Source organism: Nipponia nippon, unplaced genomic scaffold, assembly GCF_047370975.1.
Source record: "Nipponia nippon isolate SJK-2023a ecotype South Korea unplaced genomic scaffold, ASM4737097v1 scaffold_10, whole genome shotgun sequence".
Taxonomy (NCBI): domain Eukaryota; kingdom Metazoa; phylum Chordata; class Aves; order Pelecaniformes; family Threskiornithidae; genus Nipponia; species Nipponia nippon.
In genome coordinates this window covers 11,747,118-11,761,876 of record NW_028262291.1, presented here as the reverse complement: position 1 = coordinate 11,761,876, position 14,759 = coordinate 11,747,118, and the positions used below count along the sequence as shown (strand labels likewise).

General features: G+C 39.7%; 1 protein-coding gene across 5 annotated transcripts in view; it reads right to left on the bottom strand.

Annotated features, from left to right (window-relative positions):
* GALNT18 (polypeptide N-acetylgalactosaminyltransferase 18) overlaps positions 1 to 14,759 on the bottom strand; it is a 279,026-nt gene that overhangs the window by 79,955 nt on the left and 184,312 nt on the right. For all 5 annotated transcript variants that reach the window (XM_087744745.1, XM_087744755.1, XM_087744773.1 and 2 more), the window contains exons 5-6: positions 2,087 to 2,270; positions 1,034 to 1,231 (exon numbers count right to left, since the gene is read on the bottom strand). In XM_087744745.1, the coding sequence (XP_087600871.1) occupies positions 1,034 to 1,231; positions 2,087 to 2,270 (382 nt within the window). The remainder of the gene's footprint in view (positions 1 to 1,033; positions 1,232 to 2,086; positions 2,271 to 14,759) is intronic.

Below are 14,759 nucleotides of genomic sequence, written 5' to 3'. Positions count from 1 at the left end.
TTAACCGAGTTCATTAACACTGATAACCATTTCTAATGATGTGGAAATTACCACCCCTTTTTATGTATGTCTGTGGCAAACCTGTGAATTTTTATCTCCTACTTTCCAATTCTGAGTCCTGTTCTAACGACCAGCATGTGGGTCAGTGCAGTGCAGTGTTTAAGCTGACAGCTCCCCCAAAAAGCTGTCTGCCTGAAAAAGACAGAACTACTGGATGAAAGATACCCCTTACACTGACTGCATGGAAACCGATTGGTAGTGATGACTCCCTCGCGCTGCCACTGCTATTTAAGGTTCTGCTTTGCAGCTGGTGAAAACAGCCTTCACACTTTCTTTCTGCAGAGAGCTAGAGTATAGGTACCAGTGACCTCCTTGGTACGAATGCATAGCTAGAAGAAAGGCCTGGAATCTCAGCAGAGCTGCTGAGGGGATTCAGAGGCACGTAGTCCTCTTCCGGAGATAAGGGCATTGTTCTGTACTAGCCTAACAATACTCTAGACATGATAAGAAAGTACAGAGCTAGATTGTACCAAAGCAAGGATCTAATACAGTCTTTGCTCACACACTATCAGTGGACGAGCGTTAACTCCTAGGACATAACACAGCTGTAAAGCTATGTGACGGTATTATAAAGAATACAACTGTCAGATCAGTTCTGTTTATATAATGCATTTGTAAAGAAAAATCTGTTTCTGGCCCATTACCACTAAATTAGCAGACAAGACATTTGGGGAAAGCAGTGCTGCTGAGCATTCAAGTCCACCATTTCACTTCGGCTATGCGTTTTGCCCCATGCTAATAACAAGGAAACCTATTTAAAAAGATCTACTGAAAACAACAGTTCTCTTGATGACTGTGTAGGGGTCAAGGACAAAAGCTGAAGAGGACAGCTCAAGGACATTTAACTAATTTAACATCTAATTTAACATTACAGTCAGTAAAATGTATTACATAGTTGAGACCAGTCACCACCTGTCATATCTAAATGCGCATTGCCAGTGACACACTAACGTAGGTCACAGTTCCATCTTACCTTATTGGAGCAGTTGTGTTCTCCAGTTTCCACCATGACTTAGGAGGGTTCAGATATCGGCACCACAGCTCCCAGTCAAACCCCTGTGCCGAGAGGGGATACTCCTCTATTTCAAAATTATCATACTTAATGTTATCAAATGATGGAGAAATGACTCTTTTTCTGTTTTCTTTTATCCTAGTGAGCACTGGTTCAGCCCTAAAAAAAGAAAAAAAAAATGTTAAGACTATGTCAGTGGAAGCGTAGCACTGATGGAAATAGCAGCTTATGCTGTGTATTTCAGAAAGGGCAAAGTCTATAGCTGCTACCTATTCAGAGCTCCCTTTGCTTTGAGATGGAGTTTTGACAGAGCAGGATCTGCCCCAAAATAAGACACTGCAATATTTTATCTAGGATGCTCCATTATTAACCTTGATGTTAGCTGGTGAATAGAAGAAATGCGTATCTGCATATCATAGAGCATTTACACCCTTGCTACCGAATAAGGATAACTTCAGGCTCTCAATATTATCAAGGACATCAAGAGCAGAGTTAATAATAGATCTATCCTAGGGACAGTAGCTCCTGCCTTTTTACCATCTTTTTTACTCAAGAAGCAACAGAGATATTAAATCCATACTGAACAAGTTAAAATACATGGTTTTAGTTATGCGCTACTTTTACACAGAGTGGCAACCTCAGTGCCAAAATGACAATTCTTTGTTTACAGGGTAGGACATAAAAGAAGCAATGTTTTTTAATTAAAAGAAGATAAATTTGCCCCTATGGGCAAAGGGCTACATTATCAGAGGATGTTTTTAACGTGCAGTTTTCCAATATAGTTTAAATACATTGTAATTAGACCAGCAGATAACTCACACTATAAAAATGGATCTAGATTATGTTACACAGCACAAATACATTTTTCATGCTTGTGTCCATGATTGTGTCTGAATCTTCATTAAAAAGATCAGAATGCTAATTCAGCCTCTATATGCAAGAGAAACACCATTGACTAGTTTATAAACAGTGCTTGGAAAAGGTCCCTTGGTCAGAGAAATTCAAGACACGTACCATCCCACGTTGAATTCCACATGAGCATCAAAGAGAGCAACTACTGGTGCTGTGGCTACTCTCCATCCACTAACTCGAGATCGAATCAGCCCCTCTTGTTTGCTGTGTCGAACAACCTTGATGAAACCAGGCTTACGGGCATTCACTTCATCAACATACTTCTTTAGTTTGTCCTTGAGTTCTTCTGTGGAAAGGAAAGAATTCAACGTTAACAACAAGCATCAGCTCGACAAGTTGTAAAAACCTGTTCTTCCAGCAAAAGAGGAGTCTTCACACAAGGAAATATTCCCTTTTGATTTAACTACTAAGAATTCTCAAATAGTAAGTCTAAAAAGAGAGAAACAAAAAGTAGAAGGACCATAAATTATATAGTAATGAAAAATTCCAAGTGTAACTATTTAGCCCACATGACTGACATCAGAATCTTGCCACTTTTTAACATGAACATGCTACAAAATAAAGCACTCATAAAGTACCATAGCTACGTAAGTGCATATTATGTTACTGTAGCAATAAACAAGATAATGATCTTGTATTTCCAGAAAAATATGCCCAAATATTGTCCATGAACTTTCTTTATCAATATTTCAAGAAAAAAAGTAAGAATAAAATGAAATATTTATCCTTTTTCTATTTTTCTTTCTAAACTTCAACAACTCTTTTCTCTCTCTACTAAAAAGTTCCGTGACTTCTGCTCTTTTCTCAGGAGAACAAAGACCGGAGGAGAATCATTCCTAATTAAAATACTATAACTTTTTAATCAACAGCTATCATATCTCTGGTTTAAAGACCATTGCATGAGAAAATCCAATAGGTAGAGCTGAAATATGCTGTTCATTATTATTATTAACTGAAAACACTGTTCACTACTTTTCCTTATTAGCATTGCTATGTTCTGTTTGTGTTATGGTACCACTCAGAATTCCCTTGGTGTTAGTAATGTCCCTTTCTTCCAAATCTCCCCACAAATCCAGAAATGTCTTTGCTGTGATGCAGAATAATACTCCTGTGGTTACAATGCTAAGCTGGATATCATCAAATCGGCATTAAAAGCTCAATGCTGCCTAGCCCCTTCTGTGAAATCTTGAGCAAGCCACTTAATTTCTCCATAATCAATTCCCCATCTGCAAAATGGGATCACCACACTTATTTCTTCTTTTCAGTCTATTTAGACTTTAAACTCTAGAGAACAGCAGTTTTCTTTTTCTCTGCATTTGGCCACTATCTAACGCCCTGGAGCACTGAGCTGAGGGAAGGCTGCATCAGACCAGGGATGGCACTAGCGGCCAGCAGAGGAAGGAGCAGCACCCCGTAGTCAGCAGTGTGGGAGGGAGTACAACTTCTGTCATGTTGGCTGGCCCAAATTGCTCCACAATAAAATACAACAGGGTTTTTCTTTTAAACCTAGCCAACGAAACTTTCTCTTCTATTTTTTTGCTGGCATTAGCAGTGCAATCTGCTCCTAGCTATGTGCCAGGGGGACATTTCTGCACTGAGCTCAGGTAGATTCTCAATATGATAAGCCAACTGCTCTGGGAACTGGTTGCCTCCAACAGATCTGGACAACATGCACACTAGAATGGTTAAAGCAACAGAACATTAAAAGAAAGCACGCTTTATTAGTCACATTAAATGTTCATCCTTGGAAAGGAGGCAGACGTGTCCTCTCTTAAGCTGACAAAGAGGAACAGAGCTGTTTCATAAGGGGTCCTCTAACCTGAAGACTTTTATAACCCATATGACCTTAGTGGACCTACTTCTCTGAGGAGATGGAGGAAAGGACAAGACGGTCAAGAACAAAGACTCCTTAAATTCACCCTTCTTTGTAAAGACTCACAGCCAGCCACCAGGCGTGATGCTCTTGCAGCTGGTTCCACTGGCATTGCAGGACTGGGCATGCCCCATACCTTTGCATAAATGAACTTTCGGCATGGAAGCGAGAGAATACCAGATAAAAGTTCTGATACTTAGAGTTTTTCATAAAGAACAAGAATTAAAAAGAAATTATCTGATGACCATGTCCATCACAGTACTTAAACTGCAGCTATATTTTAGGAATGGACTCAATATATTCCTAGAATTCTCCATATTATATTGCCAGTATCTATTCAAATTGTTTATCTATGACTGCATCACCTTAAGTAAACAATGTGAGGCATTAACACACATAGCATAGAGCACTATTCTACTTTGTATTAGATTTGCTGCATATCGATCAATACACTTTTCTTCTATTATAAAGTCAAAAGATCATATTCAGGTTTTCTATCATGCTTGTGCAAAGCCACATGTTCTTACTGCTCATCCCCTAACACACACAGATTTGTAGCAAGCACAAAACTATCAAACCAACCACTAGCTAACAGCACTTTAAATTCAAAAGACAACATTTATGTTACTGAAATTATGCCCATCTAAATATAGTGCAAAACAGCCCTTTATTCCCAAAATGTAACATTGTGGAGGGTGAATATCAAAACACGAAGATCAAAGCTTTGCTCTTGGTGTAAGTGGCTGTTCACAGCTTTGCAATACCAGGAAGCTTTATTTGCCAGAAGAATGCAGCATCACCACTGAGTATAAAATATATAAAAGGAAAGCAGGCTATAATCAAGGACTTGAAAATCAGTACCCTTGATAAAGTCACTGTTCTCTCAGTCACCTTCATTTTTAGCAAGTGGGCTATTGTTACTCCTGTCATATACTTTTCCTAATGTGGACTGACTTTATAAGCTTGAGTAAACACAAAATCTTTTTCATAGCTAGGTGTAGTACAGAAATAGGTGGAAATGGAACAGAACCCAAATCTTGGCTTGCTACCAGCATGACTTCAGCTGTACATTATAGCTGTGACATTTACTTAGGCAGGACATTTACTAGGCAGTACACACTTCTAATTTTTCTGGTTACACTGCAGCTTTTTGCAAATGAAGTGAATGGCCTGAGAGCGCCTCGGAGGAACCTTGGAGGCTTACCCATGGTCAGTCAGTATGGAGGAATCCTTCCCTGGACTTCAGTATCAGCCTCAGGAGGAAAGTGCTGCATTTTACCTAATCTTCAATACTGGCCCACAAGCAGTGACTCACTCTGTACCATGTCCACAGGAGACAAGGTAATATTTCGCAGTCAGGCATTTTCTGGCCTTTGTTATTTAAAACAGCTTAGCCTTGCTTTGCAAAGGCAGAGTGCTGAGCAGAGCATTATGTACACTCTTTGCCTTACAAAACCTATTGTGCAGACTTTCCCAGAAGAAAAGGTAAGTCTACTAAAAAAATGTATCATTTTCACTCAGCCACAGGACACAGCAGACGTGTAAATGAAGCTAAAAAAGTCACTATTTTGGCAAGAACATTAAAGATGCCCTAGCAGGATACTTAAGTCATTTTTTTTCATGTATTCCATGTTTTCCTGAGTTTTACATGAGAAATCTGAGTTCAATTGTCTTTGACCGTTTTAGAGCACCCTGCCCAACTGGACTGAATAATAGGACTCTCCCCCTAGAACTGATCATACACTTTGTGATGGCACTGATGGTCTTCAGCAATATATTTTTAACCCATGCTCTGCTTTTTTCCACTTCAGATACATTTCCTGAATAATAAACAGTCTTTTCCATTAATTATTGTGCTTCACTGCTTTATGCCACCATAGGGAGAAGAAAGGGAATGAGCAAATGTGTCATCTTCAATACGCTGTTGATTCGGCTTCTAATTATGGAAACAAACAGTCTTATAAAGATAGATGCATTTGCCTTTCAGCGCAGAATCTCTCAAATAAGGACTCAATTTGACTAAGCTGAATGAGTATCTGCAATTGGAGAGAAAGAGCAGCCATATATGGAATGGGAAAATGGTGCCGATCTGGCACTTGGACATGTTGCACTCTACCACCTGTCTCTATATGGTACAGATGGCTGGAAAGCACAGCACAACTCTCCTCATAAATGTAGAAAACATAATTAATGTGTCATCATTATGCTTAATATTAACATAATTAAGTTCTAATACTTCTAAGAGGTTGTTTGTTTGCGTTTAACAAATATACAAAGATTTTTTTTTGTCAAGTTTCCCTATTCAGCACAACTAAGCAGTGCTGAAGAATTCATGCAACTTTGCTTTCTTAGGAAGGGGCAGAGGCAAGGCAGGATGGAGACAGGGAGCATAACGAGTCAGGAGATGTCAGCCGTCCCACAGCTACAGAGATTGTATGTGAAGGGATCATTTAGTTCATGAAAATCCCTTCACAAGCCATCTTCCTTTCAGGATATGGTCTGAGAGCATGGTGGGCTTGAGAGAGGCCCTGGCAATGCAACTGCTCTCCTTGCAACATTGCAGCTTCCTTGGCTTGTGCGAGTGGTCAGTCCTACCTCAGAGGGGCAATCTGGACCACAGTCCTGCCTCCTCTTCGAACGCTGGGGGGTTGTGGCAGGCCATACAATATGGAAAAGATTTCTCACATATGCCCCAGGGAGTTTCTCAGAAAGAAAACCATCTACGGATCATGCTCTTCATCCAGTCGTGTGCAAGTGGCCAATGTTTTCTATGCCTCTACCTTCCCTAAATTGGGAAGTTATCAGGCTAGATGCTCAATGATGTAAGGCGTCTTAGCCCTGTGGGACTCCAGTGTCCTACAGCAGCTGTGGATCTGTCCCCAGACTTCAAATTTTGAAGTTATTGATACAGTGTTGTCATAAATAATAAATTACTGCCTCACATTCATAGAGAAGTAGCTGAAAGAACAGTCAATTAAGCCTCACTTCCAATAACTTTCATGCTTTAATGTACTCCCATTCTGAATGCTTAAATGAGTCCTCACATCTCTCAGAACGATTACATTTGTAAAGTCTGGCACTCATGATTTGCTGAGACAGGTGCATTTTACTGACTTTTTAAAACTCTTCTTCTTAGCTGTAAGTTTGCCAACAGAGCTAAAATAATAAATAAATAAATAAATAAAAGCTCTCTCCTAACTTTATGCATTTTCTAAAGCCTAGAAGTCCCTGCTGACTTCGGTGCAGCAGAATGTTGGATGTTACTGCTATCTCTGCAAGCCTTGTGCTTTTACCTTTAGGGAAAAATCTATTTTCATGTCAAAGGCCCAGGAATTACCATGTCCCTCTTTAACCTTAGCACTTGGCACAAACATGGCTTCTTTTACTATGAAGGGAAAGAAATTATTCTTCAATACAGAATGGGGTTTAACGTAACAATTGTCCTCCCTGTGCCAGAAATTGTGGATTGACACACAATATGAAAGGGGCAAAATCCTGCCAATTCATTATTTTTATGCTCTAGCTTTGTGTGTTCATTGAGCTGCCTAGAAGGCACAGTCTGGTCCCCAGGTAAATATCCATGTTGGATATTTTCTGGGATCATAAAGGACACTTTTAAAGGCAAATCATTACAGCAGCTGCAGGAATACAAGACCCAAGAGCCCACTGGTCAGTTTGCTCCTGGCAAGGATCCCAGGGCCTTCCTGAACGCCCCATGCAGTAGGCCAGAATGGGATCCTCTGCCTTGCACCAAGGCAAAACGGCCGACTGGCAGAGCACAAGAAGTCGGTACGCCATGAGACCTGCTGCCATACTAGGAGCATCTCATCAGCTACATCTTGCTTCTGCAAGAAAGGCAAGTAAATTGGCAAAAAGACAGAATTCGCACAAACTAATTAATTTTAAACCAAGATATTTCCATCTTGTTTATCTGATTATTTGTGGCCCAAAGTCTCAGGAACAGGAAGAGCTGCTTTTCCACTCTTCCAATAATGATTTAGAAAAACAGAATGTATTACCATAGCTAACTTTCTTTCTGGCAAATAAAGAAAGCCTGCTATACCAGGTTTGCTGCAAAAAAAAAACAACAACCCTCTCTTCCCTCTCAGTCACTCTGTAGGCACACAACCTGAATTCATGTAATAACTTGAATTCATGGCAGCAGCTAGGCATGTAAGAAAAACTGTTTGCTGCACTTTATGTAATAGGCTTGTACGTTGGATTATGTCACTTATTTCGTATGCAGCTCAGTACTTCATAATTTTTATTTTCCTTTCCTCTGGCCCCTTATCTTTCATGCTCAAGTGATCACCTCTCATCTCTGTAGCAGAAGCAGGTAATTCCAAATGGAAAATATTTATAACCAGATAGAGGCACGTCATTTGTAATACACATGTGTATATAGAATGTTTGTAACAGAGGGCAACAATGCACAAACAGATAACGAGTGCCTGCTGTGCACACGTATTTAATAACCTCATGTTATCTGGTAATAGATAAACCACCCAAGGGAAATTACCACCGTGATGCAAGGAATTGATTTGGACAGACCTCAAAAACAAAAAAGCAGTATAGTCCTTTTCCTCCATTACTATACCTAACTTGCAATGTTGACAGAGATGCATAATCTAATCTCAGAAGTTCAGGCTATCTACATGTAAAGCCAGATAGCGTAATGAACTTTTACAGTCACAACGTTCGCATTCAGCAACCCAAAGTCTCAGCTGCTGTCAAACCTCCTCAGGTCTATTAAGATAAATGAGGCCTACAACAATTCATTCCAGCTCACACCTTGGACTACAAGCCAAGGATTTCTTCAGTCTAGCACAAAAACAGCACCCTTCTCCCACAATAAAGGCAGAAAAAAAATATACATTTCCCCTCTCAGCCCCTACGCAAACACACAGTCTTTCAATTGCCCAGGAGAATATAGTACAGAGGAGTGGGAAGCACACATTACTTTCAAGTGGTTTGGGGGCTGCTTTGATCCGTTCTCAGCTCCTCTCACAAACATCATGTCTATGCATGGAAAGAGCTTAGGTGTACACTTCACTGAATCCTCTTGCTGGTTGTAAGGTCCTCGGAATCTGACAGCACGAGAACCACGTACCAGCAAATAATTCCACTTCAAAACAGTAATCAGTAAACTAGCACACCTCCCAACGCAAAACAGGCTTTTCAGAAGAGACCTGTGCCAGCAGCTATTCCTTGAGCGATCTAACAGTCACATACACTACTTGGGTTCATTTTGGTTTTTTTCTAAATGATGCATAGTTCCAATCTCAGCCATGAAAGTGGGATACCACCCTCCAGATCATTAAGTCCTACCTAGAAACTTTGCTGCATCTTAATAAATCCCAATAGTATTGGAAGAACAATGAAAACCATCTTTTGGAAACTGAGGCAACTGAACACCATGTTATGGAGGAGGGGTATACTGGAGAAAGAAATATTACATCTGTTATTTTTTGTTAGCACTATTCTCTTGTAGTAATGTCTTTATAATAAGGGCTGTAAATCCCTTTTATTTCCCTTTTATTATTTTTTGTGTACTGTTCAAAGACAGTACTCAATTCCCGTCCTAAGGTGCATCCTGTCATAAGTATCACTGAGCCCCCATTCTAGCAGCAGAGCGTCTCCCAACACTTTGCAAGACACAGAGACAAATTGAGATGCCAGATGAATCTGCAAGGTCACACCAGAATTTGCAGCAAGGGAGGAATAGAACCTGGGTCTCCCAAACCCCAGGGCAGCACATTAACACTGCATGATTTCCCTGAGGCTGTGATTCTGCAGTTTGAGCCATGGCCCATATGGAGCCCAGAGAACTCTGTACAGATGCAAGAGCTCATCCACATCACTGGGTCAGGATTAAAAGGCAGCTGATATCTGGAGCTCTTGTTAATGTCAACAGAAATGCATTGCAACAAAGGAATTAAACACGGCCCTTCTCTTCCCCTATCAGTGGGAGAGACTCACATGCTTACCTCTGAATACAGAGTAGAGCTTACTAAAGGTAAGTGTTAACATCAAGAGAGGAAAAGAAAATAAATCTGCTCTCAGGTGAACATTCCTTCCAGCTCTTTAATGAATTTAAGTGTGTGCAGCAAGGCAGGACTAAAAAAAGCACGAAGTATCTTTTCTTAGATTGTAAAATTCCCAAATTAGAAGGTTCACAACTGACAATAAAAGCCAGCTGGGCGTGTGTGTGCTTGTACCAGCAAACACGCAAATACAAGCTAAAAGTAGAACGGGGACTTTCCAAGCACTGCCAATAGTTACCAACTGCCATACAAACAACAAAGCAAGGGTACAGAGGCTGCTGCACAGTTCTTCATGGCAATACCTGTTTAAATCTTCAAAGTATCTTTAAGCACAGACCAGTAATTACATAATCTTAATTGCTCCACTCAACTTACTGATTGCTGGATGCTTGAATTAACGTCAGCAGGAACACTATTCCATTCCTGTTTACTGTGTATGACTGCTTCCCATTTAGGGACTGTTACTACATATATTATGGCTACAATAATATGATCACAACAATGGTTCAACCTGGTCAGGAACAAGCACTGTGACTGAAATCAGATATTCATATCACATCTGATGCAAGAACGACTTCTGATGTTTATTTGGATACGATAGTTTTAGAAAGGGGCCATAAAGTGAGAAGTACGCAAGCACCACGATCATGCATTAGAGGTGACACAGTGAATACGATACACTGCTGAAATAACCACTGCCAGAATTCTGAGTTCATAATTTCATTTCTTGATGTTCCTGGATTCATTTGTAAAATGACCTTTAAAATGTTAGAGAGAAGTGCCTGAGAAATGCATTCTAGTCCCAGCTGGATAGCAGCTGTTTCCAGTAATCTAAGTGGCTTTTTTTTTCAATATACAGTATTTAATTCTAATCTATTTCTTGGACGTGTATGAAACAGAAAAATCACTATTCAGAAAAAGGAACTAAATGCCTCAACAGAGCCAGAGCAGACTGTATAAATCTAGAAAAATACAATCTGAAAAGCACATTAGAAATACTCTGTACTTCTATAACCATAAGACACAGCAAGCCACTTGCTGTACTGTAAACTTGATAAATAATCATGACTCCAAGAAACAGCATAGCAATTCATGTTATGCTAACAGATTCATAAGGAAAAGGAAACTGCCAATTAAAACACAATAGTCCAAACGTAACTACTTTATTTCTGGAGTGGATTCAGAGGAAATCAGTCACGTAAGTTGCATTGAAAATGGAATATGCAAATATGCAGTTAGAAATGTATGGAACAGAGCTGCTTATATTCATCTCTGGATCAAACCTCTCTCTAACAGCAAGGAAGTTGAGAACAGGACTATAAAAGGAAGATGAAACAGAAAGTAATCACAGAGTACTTCTGGTTAGAAGGGACCTCTGCAATCCAAGCCCTGACTCAAATCTGGTCCAATTAAACAACATTAAATATATCATTCACTACTAAAGAGTTATTTAAAAGAATGCCAGAGGCCATTAAAAGATGAGGTTTGGCTTTGTTTTTAATAAATGGGATTTAGCCTTGCATGCCACATTGTTTTTTATGAAAATCTTACTTTATATCAGAAATTAGAATCCAACTTTATACCCACTGCACAGAGTTACTTCCCTGGGAGCAAAACGGCAGCTAGCATGCACCAAACCTGATGATACTGTGAGAGCATCCTTGAGAGTCAGGACAGCAATAATACTATTTCTCCTTTTGAGATCTCGCTCTACAAATCAAACTGTAGTTAAAAACGTTCTGTGGTGCATTTTTTTTAACCTGGTCCAAATGTAGTGTTGCCAGCTCTTCTTTTGAATGAATGACTCTTACTCTACCAGATAACTCTTACACATCAGATGCAAAATGTTCTGTCCATATTCCAGGTCAGAAACATTGATTTCTTGACTATCTGTGATCATGTTATGTGATCTGCTAGTATATTCTCCTTTCAAAGGTGGACTGCCACTTGCAGAAGAATGCAATTCACCACAGCAATAGCAATACAGCACCCAGTACACCAAGGAGAAATACAGCCTGTCTGGGCAGGAAGGCTCTTTCTGATACATGGGATTAGTTCACAAAAAGGACTTGTTTTTAAATCAGCAGAGCTGTATTCACACAAGATGTTTCTGTCAACAGACAGAAGAAAAAGAAAAAGGCAAATTATACCGATATGAGCAATTTTTGTTCATTATTCTAATGGCTAATATGTTGCTGGCAATGCAAACAAGAATAGATTGAATAATACCACTTGCAAGTAAAAATTTTACAGGCTGAAATACTGATATCACTGAAGTCAATGAGAACTTCCCAGAAAAAAAATGTTATACGGCCAGGTCCTGAATGCAACATCACACATGACAGCAAGTGCAAGTTATAATTAGCCCTTGTAAAAGCCAGCTCTCACATGCCCTTGTATTATACCACATAGTCTTGAAAAATTCTGACAAACACAATGTATTACATCGCACATCCATCAGAGTCTGCTAACCTGGCATAAAAAGCTTGCCAAGCAAGCAAAGAGCAGCCTTCAGTGTGCACTTCCACTACACTACAATCCTAGGAGGAATGTCACCTCACAGACCATCACCAAGTTCATTTGGAACAATCTGGTAGGTATCTACTGTGTTGTTTAAGGCACAGGTTTTAATTCACAGCATTTGAATAACTTAGAAGTTACAACTTCTCCTTTTTGAAACTTCCTAAAAATAAGGACAAAATCCAAATAGTTCTTACTCCTGTAAACCACCCACTCAAATCAGAAATAATTTGGTTTGAATATCGTATGAGCTGCGGGATTTGTTTCTATCTAAAGATAGATAGTTTCTATCTATCTATCTAAAGACAGAAACTGTTTTTTTGGAAGAATCCACTATGTACATTTTCAAATTAAAGCAACAAATTCTGGCTTGCTTATTTCTCAGCATATTTGATTACTCTTTAGGAGTGACACAGTGCTGGGACTGTGCTATTTGGTAGCTGTGGAAAACCTCTAAATCCAACATATATGATCTCCAGGTAAAGGACTGCTTATTATAAGAGTATATCATCCACTGCTTCCTAAAAATCCCAAACTCCAAGTATTAAAAGAACACAATAGCATACAATTTGTATCTTTAGATGAAATATATCAGCATGCAACAAACCATTCCAAGCATTTCATCGGCTATTACAGAAAATTTCTCTGTAGGCATCTAATCACAATCTATCCATTAGTTTTAAAGAAATATTTGGGGTTTAATTGTTATATTACAATTGTTGCTCATGTCCTGCCTTTTTCCATCAGAAACACGCGAGGGACAGTAGCAGCAACTCATATTTTTCAGAAAAAAAGGTGAGGCATTAAAAATAACCCAGGAGGTAACTTGAAACTAAAATTCGTAATACCTCTTCAATTCACAATACAGGAACAGCATTATTACTGGCATCCTACCGCAGTCTGGGAAAGATTTGGTTAAATCCCGCTTAATTGGGAGCATATTATTTTAAAACTACAGTATGTTAATCTGACCATTAGTATGCCTCCCAGCAGGGTGGAAGCATTGCTTGCATAAAACATGCGCATAGAGGAACACACATCAGCCTTGCCTTTCCTGCTCCCCAGAAACAACTGGCAGTAGTGTCAACATTTTTTGACATTATAAGCAGTAAAAGTGTCTTTTCACTGTGCTGAGGTACGACAGAATTCCACCGACTCCAGCACTCCCTCCTGGGATTACACCCGAGTGAACAGCCAGAGGCTCAGGTGAGTGGGCTGCTCCAGGTTTCTGCTTTACACTGCAGATGGCTGGAAGTCCCAGGGAAGGACAGTACCTGCTCCAGACCAACAGGAAGCAGTCGGGGCTACCAGTTCAAGTTCTCATCTTGTCAGCAAATGCAGAGCTGGTTGCCGCCGGCTGAGAAACACACGAGGAAATGCACGGCACTTCTGGACCTGCTGCCTGGGATTCAGCAGGCAGCAGTCCTCGCTTTGGATCGGTCACGCATCAATACCCGACACTGCCAAGCACAGCAGCTCGTGAGATGCTAAGGATAACGGTCACAGAAAATGGACTGCAATCAAAAGCATAAACTGGGCGCTGAAATGACTTAGAGCTTGGGAGATCTCACTAAAGAAAACTTCCATAGGTGAAGACAATGCCTAAATTTAACAAAAACGTTTAAATAGCTTCTAACTTATATTTTTTTTCATTGAGCATTAGGCAAACAAGAATCCAGAATATTCTTGAATTACAGTTTCTCTTACTAATATTTCGATATATTACAACAGGTTTGTTCAACGTTTTTGTTCTGGTAAAGATTACATTAATTTTAGTTTGTTTCCTTTACCATTATTTTTGTCATTTAATTTTAGCTCTTTACTTCAAAATTTACCTTCTAAAGCAACACTTTAACACCTGTGGTCAAAGCAGAGAGACTCTTGGGGCCCGTCCACCACTGCCCAGTAAGTACAACTCAGGATGCATCAAACTTACGGTTCAAGTGGAAAACTACACACAGAGGCATTCGTATCCAGGCCCTCCCCTACCACGTTTTTCAGACAGCTTCATTTTCTCAAGAAACGCAGCAAATTTAAATGACTTCATAAAGAGGTTGCAGCATAATTTTTACTGACATTATTATTTCTTATACACATCATACTTCTGAATCCTGACATTTATATAAAATATTGCTTGGGAATTTTAACGTCTTTTCCAGGAGATCTTTTTACAAAGGACTGTTAGCACTAAGTACTGTCTGTATCTCACTTAGCTAGCCATGATGTGGTCTGTAGCACCGTAAACCTGCCAGACTCCATTTATTATAGAGATTCAAAGGCTTGAAACGATCACCTCCTATCCAATTCTTCCAGTATACTGTTTGACCTTTCATTGTGA